The 12472-nt window shown below is 32.0% G+C and overlaps 1 protein-coding gene across 2 annotated transcripts in view; it reads right to left on the minus strand.

The window, feature by feature from the left end:
- Positions 1 to 12472, minus strand: part of LOC145277546 (hypoxia up-regulated protein 1-like) — a 145298-nt gene that overhangs the window by 94406 nt on the left and 38420 nt on the right. For both annotated transcript variants that reach the window (XM_080129017.1, XM_080129016.1), the window contains exon 2: positions 10452 to 10549. In XM_080129017.1, the coding sequence (XP_079985143.1) occupies positions 10452 to 10539 (88 nt within the window). In that variant the 5' untranslated portion in view covers positions 10540 to 10549. The remainder of the gene's footprint in view (positions 1 to 10451; positions 10550 to 12472) is intronic.

Genomic DNA, 12472 nt, shown 5'->3' on the forward strand with positions numbered 1-12472 from the left:
AGGTAGTTATGCTTGTTCTTTAAAAAAAAAAAAAAAAAAAAAGAAAAGAAAAGAAAAGAAAAGAAAAAGAGAGAGAGAGAGAGAGAGAGAGAGAGAGAGAGAGAGAGAGAGAGAGAGAGAGAGAGAGAGAGAGAAACTGCTGCTAAAACTTCCAAAGAGATTTGTGAAGTGTATGGTGACAATGCTATAGGAAAATCAACTGTCCAAAAGTGGTTTGCAAAATTCAAAATGGGAAACAGTCATTAAGACATTTGTAGTGGAAGACCCTCAAAATTTGATATTGATGTTTTTAAGACAAAAGTTGAATAAAAAAAGAAATCTCAAATATTAACAACTAGAGTACTTGCAAAAGAGTTGCAAGTACAGTTCATGACCATCTTCATTGAATATATATCGCTAAAAAGGGGGAAAAAAAACTTATTTCTATCCTCTTTGTGCACCTAAAAATGCTTGTCAATTTCCGGACAACCTTACACACACACTTCTTAATACTCATTGATTTTTTTTATCTGCTATTTGGGTAACACTCATAAACTGAAAAAAGGGCCCCCAATCAATGTGGGGTTACCATGCTTATGTAATGCTACAAGACTAATTGTGGCCAAAATTATTGCATCAGAAATTAATTTAACTTAATTAAAGTTAAATTTTTAAAATTAAGGTTACTTTGTCTGGAGGTAATTTTTCAAAGAATTTGGTTTCCAGTAAAATCTGCTTTCTATTTTTTAACTGAATAGTCACAAATCATAAAATCAAACATTTGTGTTTTGATTTATTAGGAGAAATCCATATTTCAAGACAGTTACATCCTGTGCTAACTAGAAAAAAACAAGAAATAGAAAGAAAATGTTAACTTGGGTTGTTATCGTTCTCTCCCACTGCAAAAACTTAGACACCAGGGTTGCAAAATGGGATTGAGAAGCCAGTGCTCCAGAGGAGGAGCACTCTGTCCTGCAAAAAGTGCCTGAGCAGTTCTGTCAACATTCTCCAGTAAGGGCGTCTCAGGCGATTAGCAATAAACTAACCCTTTCTCAAAGAGAGAAGGCAAGACCTGAGAGGGTGGATCTCCTAAAACTGCACAAAAAATGTTAATTTAGATGTATTAAATTTAGATGTATTAAATTAAAGGATGTCGAACTATAATAATAAATTTCCTATCCTTGTAAAAACGTCATTATCAACTAACATTTTAAGATAAGAAATTACATATTTAATCATACATATTGCCTTCATGCTTGTAGATTAACTACATCTGATAGAGACAGAGCATGTAAGAAAACTACTAGTCTCAAACATTCTTATTGGATGTAAATATCCTCCAAGAAGCTCCATATGGAAACAATGAAATGCTGAAAATTGTTGCAAAAGCTTCAAGGATAATTTAAGATTGCGAATTCATAAAAAGGCTCTATCTGCATTAGTGTAGATATGTCAGCCTCACAGAGTGACAATAATCCAACAAAGTCTGGTAGTTGCTGCTGACGCAACTACCAGTTAGTTTCAATGTTGTTTTGGCCCTGAAACCATGTCATCATCTGATAAAGATTTTAATGGAAGAAATGCTGTTGAACAAGCAACAACTTTTGTATAAACATCTTTAAAAAATATTGACCTAACACAAAATGAAGGTACAACCAGAAAAGAGGGAAACATAAAAAGTAAATATTGTTTATTTCTATTTTGTATTATTTCAATCAAACCTACAAAATAGACAAAATTTCTTTGCTAATATACAAAAATGGATAAAATTTGTTCACATGCCATTTTTCAAGGAGAAACTGCTATTTTTTGTTGTAGAGTAAGATTACTGAATTTTGCACAACATTAAAAACTCACTTGAGACAATATAAGTCCCCTTCAAATGATTTCTTTTGGAACTGATGAAACCTCCCCTCCAAAAAAATGTTTGGAATTCTTTAGTTATAATTCAAGTACAGATTCACTGTTACATTGGATAACTCATTCTCAAAATGGGTGTGCAAGATAAGTTTATTCAAAGATATTTCATTGATGTTCAATATTGATTTATGAATGGATATGTACAGAAAATATATTGCCAATAACTATAAAAATTTCAAAAGGTTTTCATAAAAAAATACTGACTCAATGGGTCATAGATAGTCTAGTAAAACAATAAATCTGAGCGCTTTGTATAACATACTAATCTGAGAGATTTAATGTCAACTGTCCTGATAAGAAAATTCTATTCACCATTTTGAATCCTATCATAATAATCATCATTTAGCTGATAATATATCCATCTTGTTAACCTTTATCTGCAAGTCGATTTTAGCCTCGATAAGCGTTAAGTAAGTTTAAGTAGAAAAAAATAGATATATTGACCAAGAAAAATGAATGCTTAAAAAAATACATTTTTCTATTTTTTTTTAAAGTTTCATTAATCTCCCAAATGAATAAACATCAGTCTATTTTCTTTGGAAAAATAAAATGAATATTTATTTTTCATGCAGTTAAAGTATGCACTGATGTTTGAATTTATAATCCTTCTCATCTGTGTGTTGTCTAAATTTGGGGGAGGAGAGGGAGGGCAGTCGTGAATGCTATTGAATCTTTTGAACTTTATTATGCCTCATAAAACGTCTTTTATTTTAATGAATAATCTCATTTCAAATTTGAATTACATTTTTTTTTTATTTTTTAATATGAATATAGGAGGCTTTAAGATTCATACAGTACACTACATATATACCTATATATGGCACTTGGTACTGAATGATTCTGAGGGCTTCAACTAGCAAACTTGTCATTGTCCAAATGTCAAATATTAGGTTAAGAAAAAAGTTCTTGCGCAATTTTTAATTTTGATTACAAATGATGTATTTTCAAATAAATTTTTTGGTGTAATACCTTTACTTTATATATCATTTTAAAGAGTGTTTTTCGCTTTGTTTAATTTACAATCTTTTTAAAACAATTTTCTTTCCAGAATGTTGAATACAAGATGGAAAAAAAGCAAATTCGCACAATTTTCTTATTTCAATTTAAACTAGGTTGAAAAGCTGATGAAACAGCTTGCCATATCAACAAAGCATTTGGCTCAGAAACCACTACTGAATGTACAGCACAATGGTGATTTAAGAAATTTCTGTGGCGGTGATGAGAGTCTTGATGATAAGCGCAGTGGTTAGCCATCAAATGTTGACAACAATCAATTAAGAGCCTTATTTGAAACCAATCCACGCATTTGCTTCTGAATTAGACATAACATATACAACAATTTCCAACACTTAAGAGAGATTAGAACAACAAAAAATTCTTGATAAACGGGTGCCTCATAAATTGAACGACAACCAAAAGAAATGCAGTTATGAAGTATCATCTTTTCTTTTACGCACCAAAAATGACCAGTTCTTTGATTGTGACTTGCAATAAAAGGTGGGTTCTTTATGACAACCGGCGATGCTCAGCTCAGTAGCTAGATTCTGACAAAACTCCACAACATTTCCCAAAGCTAGAGTTCCATCAAAAGAAGGTCATGCTGACTGTTTAGTGGTCTGTGACCGGTCTCATCCATTAGTTTTTTGAATGCAGGTGAAAGCATTATAGCAGAGAAGTACTGTTTACAAATGGATGATATGTATCAGAAACTTCATTAATCAACAGAAAAGGTCCCATTTTCCTCCACGACAATGCCCGACCAGATGTTACTAAACCAACCTTGCAGAAGTTGAACGAATTGGGCTGCAAAACTTTTATCTGCCATACTCTCCAGACCTCTCACCTACGGACTATCACTTTTTCAAGCATCGACAACTTTCTGCATGAGAAATGCTTAAAAAATCCAAGCGATATCAAAAACAAATACAGTGACTTCATAGTCACTAGAACGCAAGATTTTTAAGTTACTCGCATAAATACACTTGTTTTACATTGGCAAAAGTGTGTTGATTCTGATGATACTTATTTCAATCAATAAATTTTTGTTTGAGCCAATATGTTAATCTGAATTTAAAAATTAAAAACCACAAGAACTTTCTTGTCAACCCGATATATTAAATATAAATTAAAGAGTGTGTGGAAAAAGGATAACTGGAAGCTATTTATATTGTGATACTATGAAGATCGGAGTCATTAAGTGCCGAGAATAATATACAGATATGAAGGGTCTTACAATGTACAATGAAATGGGAAATAGCAAACAATAAATCAGTAGATATTTTTAGATCAAGCCTTTTAGATTTGATAATGACAATAGAAACCTACAGAAAAGATAACGGAAACCAAAGACACTTGACGGAAGAGAGGGAATCAATGAAATGCTTAGGTAAGCCTGGGTGAGGAACTTGATATCACAACACTGAGTAGTGAGTATAGAGTTGACACCGAGCTGCAGTTTGTGACGAATGGGAGTTTGAATGCCACTGAAGACAGATCATGGTTTGGACCAGATCGAGATTAATTAATGAAATAACCAACGAAGACTGCCTTCACATCCAGATTCCAACCGATATATATGTTAAGAATTGGCATCTGTGCTTTTCCTGTGTTTGTTTTATTTTATTTTTATACTTGTGGACCCACGTGTGTTCCCTTCAACAGTCGCCAGTGAGAAAGATGACGAAGTGAGAAGAACAGTTGACAAAAGTTTGTCGGGGACACACACGTGTTGTCACAATATGCTCATCGTTTTTCCTTTATTCAAGGACTTTCTCTGTATAATTACAATGACACATTGGTTCTTGTTAGATTATCAAAGTTAAGCAACGTTGAGTCTGGTTAATATTAGAAGGGTAACCATTTGAGGATACCAGGCGCAATATGTAGGAAGACGTCAACACCTCCCTTCAAGAGCTGTAAAACTTTAATGCTTGCACCTGGTGAGGATATACAAACAACTAGGGACTGCTTGTGAATTTGATATTTTTATAAAACTTCCCATTCGAAGAAAGTCAGTTTACTCGCCTAGGGTTAGTGCTGCTTCAGATATTCAGATCAGATTCATACTAAATAGATTTTTTTAAAATTTGAATAAGTCTTAGGCTGGTGCATCTAGCACTAGTCTTTCCCCTTGGATAGGGTAAAAAAAATTCCAATCTAATAGGTCCTAATTTGTTAACTCGGTCCGAACCTGTTTCATCACAGCAACGTTGTATCCCTGTGCCTGTTTTACAAATATTTCAATGAAATAAGCTCTGATGACCTTATTGCATTTGTGCCCCCGCAACAAACACATGCCCAACAAACCTGCTTAGCAACAAAATCACACACCTTCACTGTTGAGGTCCCTAAATGCCAGAAAGCTTTCTTCTCTCATAGTTTCTCAAACAGCTAGACAGGAATTCCCTTCCTGCTACCTGCTTCCCTGACTGTACTGATATGCAGAAGTTCAAATGTAACGTAAACCAACATCTTGTTGATCTTTCTAAGGTATGGTCCCAATTAGTAACCCCGTACGTCCACATGACGATATGCCTTGTTTGGGGTGAAGGTGAATAAAAAAAAAATCTTTATTTTTAAAACAGATTTAGGATTTGGTTATTTTAGTTTGAAAATATTACATCAATATCATCATCATCGATATCATCAAATTGCTTCATTTTTAAAATATATCACACTGAAAGAGTGTGTAAAATAGTAAAGAGATTATGAAAAAAACAACTGTATCTACCATGCGTTGGTTGGGAATCAGTACTTTCAGTTTTGTTTTATTGACATAAGACATCTTAAAAAAAATATTGACCTTTAAAAAATCCCATAGTTTCAATTTTTCTTTTTTTTAAATAACACAATGGTACAAAATATATATATATATATATATTTTTTTAATCAGATGTTTGCCGAGTTTCAATTACTTAGGGTACAGTTTGGTCATTCCATTAATTCAATAAAATTGTGTAACATGGTAAGAAGTTGATTTCAATGCAAATTTCCACAAACACAACTTCTGATCACACACATAAATGTGCGTTTTTGTTGTGGCTAATATATTAATTGGACTATTAAGACTACTGTGTTCTCATCGAGTATTATTTTCATGTTTCGATCGATGTGAACTTTGACCATCTCTAGGTATATCTTGCTGAACTCTGGAATCTACACGGAATTTCGCAATTGTATTTTGAGTGTAGCCCACACTGAGGATTGAATCTTCAACCTCCAGAAGCTTGTAACTTGCAACTGAATTTTATCAAGTACTTTATTCACTATGCCACGGGTCCTTGCAGACAATTCTAGTATGAATTTTAGGAATCCTAAACCTATTTTATTTTTTAAAAAATGTACAATCTTAATATTACTACTTAATACAGGCGATTTCAAAATACAACTACGAATTCCTCAGGACTTCTATCCAGTCATGGCCGACAGAACCAGAACATGCTACCTCTGTGAATTAAATAAAGTATTCTGTTTGAAATTCTGTACAGATTCGACAAGATACACCTGAAGATGGTTGGAAATTACAGTGACTGAAACGTTGTGTGAATAACACTCAAGATGAGAACAGTAGTCCGAAGCATCCAAATAAATTATCTCAATTTCAATATCATCTCAAAAAAAATCCAGAAACGTAATAAAGTGTTGAAATTTTGACAACTGTTATAACGTATGTTATTGTTCACATTAATAAAAAGATTTAATTAAAACTTAAAAACATTATTAAACTACTAGTTTCATCTTTGCGATATATTCACAACAGTTTGGTTGAATGTAACATCTCACCTTTCCCAGGTGTCTTTAGAACTTGGAAACCTAGTATCACAAACTACCTTGTTTTGAGTGAAAAAAAATATTGTGAAATCTATACTCCAAAATTCGTTTTTCTTTTGTGTATATTGATATTCATATTAAAAACCCTCTTTTCTATTTATTTAAAAAGAAAATACAATTTTCTTATATATGGGTTGTGGAATTGCATTCACTAGCAAAAGATCTAGCTAATTTGCATATTCTTTTTAGCATTCATTTTAATTAATTCCCTATTAGTTGCTTCGGTTTATTAATAGGATAATCATCTTTAGTTAACTATTATGTGTAATTATATTCATGCAGATATTCTACATGATTTATACTTGCATAATATTTGCGTAAAATCTTTACAATAAACAAAAAATTGTTTCCATATATATTTATGTATACGTATATATTTTTGTTTAATCTATTAGTCTATCTATCTATATATCTATAAAAGTGAACGTGTGTGTATCTGTCTGTCTGTGTGTGTACATTTCCCTACGCAATAACTTAATTTTAAGCCTCGAAATTTGATATACAGATTACTGAGATTTGGGAAAATCAATGTGATCGGTTTTCGTCCAGAAATTTGGCGATTAAGGGGTCAAAGTTCAGCGATTTGATCTTTGAGAACTCTACCAAACTCCGACAATTTTGGGTCTAAACACTTGAAATTTTAGATATAGGTTCCTTGGACATGGACCTAACTTAATAACTTGATTTGAGCCCAAAACAATAAATGTTAAGGGGTCATAATAGGGGTCAAAGTTAAAAAAAATTGACTGCTTTTTTTTTTTTGGTCAACATACACCTCCAAATACCCGAGCAACGCCGGGCACCCATGCTAGTTCTCTAGAATTTTAACTTGTGATATCACATTTACTTAGATTATTTTGATAAAATCTGGATGCAAAGGAAATTAAATCTCTTTAGAAATGCACAAATCTTTTATGTCAATTTTTTTTCAGGCTACTTTAGTTAGGTTACTATTTTTGGTGACTGAGAATTTATACTTTTATTTTGTTGGTGTTTTTCAAATTTGATATGTGTAATATGGTATCTATAAAAAAAAAAAATAAAAAAATAGTACCATCTTAAAGAAAAAAAGCTATTTGTGACTATGGTGAATTTAATTGAGGGTTTTTTAAGTTAACTTTCACAAAACAAAGTTGAATACTTTAGTGAATTAAGGTTTTGCCCTATTACCAATTTATTTTTCTGTCAGATTTTTTTTTATATACATGGTTTACATCTTTTTTTTTTTTAATTTACTATTAAAAGAAATATTATCTTAATCTCTAATGTACTAGGATTTTGGATTAAGATTCAATGTGTTAGCTGTTGAAATGAATCTTATGTGCACAGTCAAACATTACACTTCGCATGTTTTCACATTTTTTTTCTGAGGATGTTATAGGATTTTTCCCAACAGTTTACATAACTTCGATTATTTAATTACTGCTTCCATTACGATTAATTTAAAAAAAACTTTTTTTTATTACAAGGGAATAACCACTTATCAAAGCCCAGAGGCCACTCGAGGATAAGGGTTAAAGAGTGTACAGTGGTCAAAAGGACAATATCAGAGTAATCGTTAGAAGTGTAAATTTGGTAAATTGGATTACTTAAGGGGAACGGCTCATCAAGAACTTGTTTACGTTGGACTTGAAGACAATCAGATTGTAGTCAGCTGGAAAGCAGGTAAACAGAAGAGAGTTTCACAGACGTGCACTTCTAAGAAAGAAACTTTGTTCATGGAATCTACGTTTAGGCTTAGACACAGATAAAGAGTGGAGGATATTATTGATAGTGTTTTCAGCCAGACAAGGGTTTCTCGTGAATGTTTGGCGAGGGGGTTAATCATGGATTGGAGCTCAGACGAGCACTTGACATGAAAATAACAATAAAACAGACAGGCTTGCAACATCTCTGTAAGAAAGAGGTTGCAGGGAACAGAAAAAGGCATCCCCCACTAGGCTATGAAGTCTATTCTGAACTCTGTCAAGGCAAGATAAGATCTTCATAGCAGCTCCTGCCCAGATGTGACAGCATTACTCCATCCTTAGACGTACCTGGCTCTTACATAGATAGAGAAATGCATCAGCAGGTAGATATCTACTGGATCGATAGAAGGATCCCACCAATTTTTCAGCGACCTTGGCAACGGATTTGATGTATGTGTTCCATTTTAAATTTAGGAGTAAAGGTCAAACCCAGAAGCTTGTTGAAACATGGAGCCTCCCCAAGACGAGAGCCATTCATTCTACCACAACAAGATATATTTGTAAGGATTCTTTTACTTTTTTAAGCCTATATTTTTAGTTATACACTGAAAAGCAACTTCGAAACATATTGCACACAAGATGGAATATTTTCCAATTTTTCAAACAGTGGTTAATTAAACTAATAAAATAAATTTGATTCCATTGTTTGAGTTTTTCAAAGATCTATGTGGCCACATTAATAGTTTTTTAATATAATGAAAAATAAAATAATGGCTAAGGATAGTTATTTCAAATTGAACTATGAAACTAAAACTATAAATAAGGAGTTTAGCTTAAAATTTTGTACATGTTTATATTTAGACCAACATTAATGGAATTTGAAAAGAAAAAAAAAACGTATGAAGGAGGTTGAAAGATACACTGGCTGAAATACAAGAACTAACACAAGAATAATCATCCAAATACAAAATTTGGAATTTTGATCTTAAAAATTCTGAAACTTTATTTTACGACTGAAATTTCAAGGTGAGGATTTGTATTATTTGCACTTTTGCTCTCGTCTTGAGTGTTATTCTCACGCTTCCATCGATATAATCGACTTTCCTCAGCTGTATCTTGTCAAACTCATCTACAATGACGAGTGACATATTGGATAAAGTACTTGGTAAAATTTAGTTGTAAATTGCATTCTTCTGGAGCTTGAAGGTTAAATCTTCAGTGTAGGCGACATTCAAAATGTAATTGCGAATTACTTAGGACTTCCACTTAGTCATGGCTGATGCTACTCCCAGGATTAAAATAAAAGGTTCCGTTTGAAATTTCATGCAGATTCTCGAATTCGACAAAGATTTCCCCCCAAGTTCAACAAAATACACCTGAAGAAATTTGGAGGTTACATCAACTGAAACGTTGTGAAAATAACACTTCAGATGAGAACAGTAGTCAGAATAATCCAAATAATACAAACTTTAAATTTGTCAATTGTACTTTTCCAATTCATGTTTCGGGAAACTTATTTAAGGCAGAATCGATTTAAAATGGTAACGTTTGATACGAATAAACTAAAAACTATTTCATTTGATACAAATTCTGAAGACACAAGAGTCCAAATAAGATGAAAAGATGGCAAGAAGATTAAAACTGGCAAACAAGGAACAATACTAAAAAATTATTTGTTTGATGTTTCATGACTCAATGTAACCTAGCATCTATTATAAGTCAACTTTTTTGTTTTTCTTTTCATAGGAATCTTTGAAGCTTTTCATTGCTCACACAGAATTGTGTTTATATCAATAAGCTCAATATGAAAAAAGAAAAAGAAAAAAAAAAGATAGCAAGACAAAAATCTTAAATGATACAAATAGTTTTTTTTTTTTTAATTATCACAAATAAGAAATGGCTTGGTGCCAAAGTTGGGATGTGATGGTTCAATATAAAGAATAATCAAAGATATAAAAGTTAACAAAATGTTTGAAATTAAAAAAAAAAGCAAAAAAAAAAAGCCTGAAATGCAAGGAAAAACATTGATCTTACCTGATGATTTGATGTGCCATGCCACCAAAAACAGTGAAAATAGTAAAGTCGAGAAAGTCATCAAAGATGACTGCTGCCTTGGAACCATGTTGACAGCACTAAAAGGAAATGAAAGGTTTATTAGAGAGAAGAAATCGATACATGTTTTGATAGTTGAAATGTTTATAAAGAATAACTCTTTCTGTTAAAAATTAACAAGAGTAAAACATACAATAAGGAATTTATTTGAATAGAAATAAGATAATTTTATTTTATTTTTACAAGTAGATACTATTTCCAAATATTGAACTTGCTAGATACTGAAAACAAAAATTTATATTCTGAAAGTCTCCTCATGAAGATCACAGCAATATTAATGGTTTATGACAAGCTAGACTTATGTTTAGATGGTCTAGGGAGGTTGTAAAATATGTTTGGAACTTCATGGAAATGAGGAAATACATTAAATAAACGGTTCAGTTTTAATCTCTAAAAAATTACAGGGGGGGGGGACAACACACCACAATGAGCAAAACTACACCTGGTGAAATGTTTGAATTATATAGCAACCAAAATGAAGACAAATCTGAAACCATTAAATAAAGAACACTTTCTAAAATAGTCAGAAAAACTACACTGACATTTGTGTCTTTAAAAACATTTTGTACTTTTTAATTCTGACCAGATCTAAAGTTACGATTTTATTTAAATTCAGTCTACACCCTCCATCAAAAGTGGGGAACAAAAAAAAAAAAAATTATGCTTTGCCAGTGTTTACACCAATATTAATATAAAATAGGTTAAATCTAAGGTTAAAAAAAAAAAAAAATTAAACTGGAAAGTTAAAAAAAAAACTACAAAAAAAATATCAGTCATTAAAAGAAAAAGAAATTGTCTCATGATAGAAAGAATTACTTTCCAAAATCATTTTAATTGTGGGGTGGGGGAGTCTTAGTTGCTATTTACTTTCCCCTATTGAAATGATTTTGTTGACAGTTTTTTTTTTTTTTTTTTTTTTTTTTTATTTTCTTTGTTAACTCAGTAAATTTTATGTAATGAAAGGAGTCTTATTTACTTGCCTCCCCTTAAGGGGCCAGAGTTAGACAAGATCTGTTTTTACTATGAGGAAAATCCAGCTCCTCCTCAATATATAAAAAAAAGAAAAAAAAAGAAGGCTACTCCAGATTAGAATAAAAATAATTGCTTCAGTTTAGGATTTCTTCTTCACTGACCTCGAGAAAAAAAAAAAAAAAAAAAAAAAAAAGAAAGATGAAGTGTAGTATCAGAACAGATACATTTTACTCCTAACAATGCCTGAAGGGGGCCTGTGGATAAAGACGTTGATTCTCTAGCTAGAGTTCCAGGTGAGTACTGTCTAAAGATAACGGTCTCAATCCTACACAAAAAAGGCCAAAGGATTAGTTGGCCAAAACATGGTTAGACAACAACAACAAATATGGAAGGCAATAATTACTGAGGATACAGTTACAAGACTCAGCATTCCGATCCGGTTGTGGTTAATCGTCTGAAGAAAACCAGAGGATGAGTTGGCCGTGATGAAACAACAATTATGAAAATGAGGATAACAGTCCGCAAAAGAAAAATAAATAAAATGAACACACAAATTATGAAGTTTCATATCAAAGGATTCCAAAAAAATAAAATATAAACTACAAATTGGTTTCTATTTTAGAGTAAAGCATATTTTTTAGTTAATATGTAACGATAAATGATTATTTGAAGGGAAAGATAAGATTATTTAATATGAACCAAATATTTGTGAAATATTTCCTTTTTTATGAATGCCCAGCAAAAATACACGCCACAATATTATTGTATTCTTTTTCATTTAAGTTGTGTGTATGTGTGTGTGTGTGTCTGTCTGTCTGTGTGATGTGTGAGTGTGTGCCAACATGAGGTTCATAATTAAGCCGAAGATTCAGTGACGTCTCAAGTGTCCTCATAGAATAAATGTTACAAAGCTGAAGGATGAGAAAACTGGTCTGAATCCATAGAATAAGGTTTAGCAGATATCATGGTAC

Source organism: Euprymna scolopes, chromosome 6 (genome assembly GCF_053919585.1).
Source record: "Euprymna scolopes isolate OS-2025 chromosome 6, ASM5391958v1, whole genome shotgun sequence".
Taxonomy (NCBI): Eukaryota; Metazoa; Mollusca; class Cephalopoda; order Sepiida; family Sepiolidae; genus Euprymna; species Euprymna scolopes.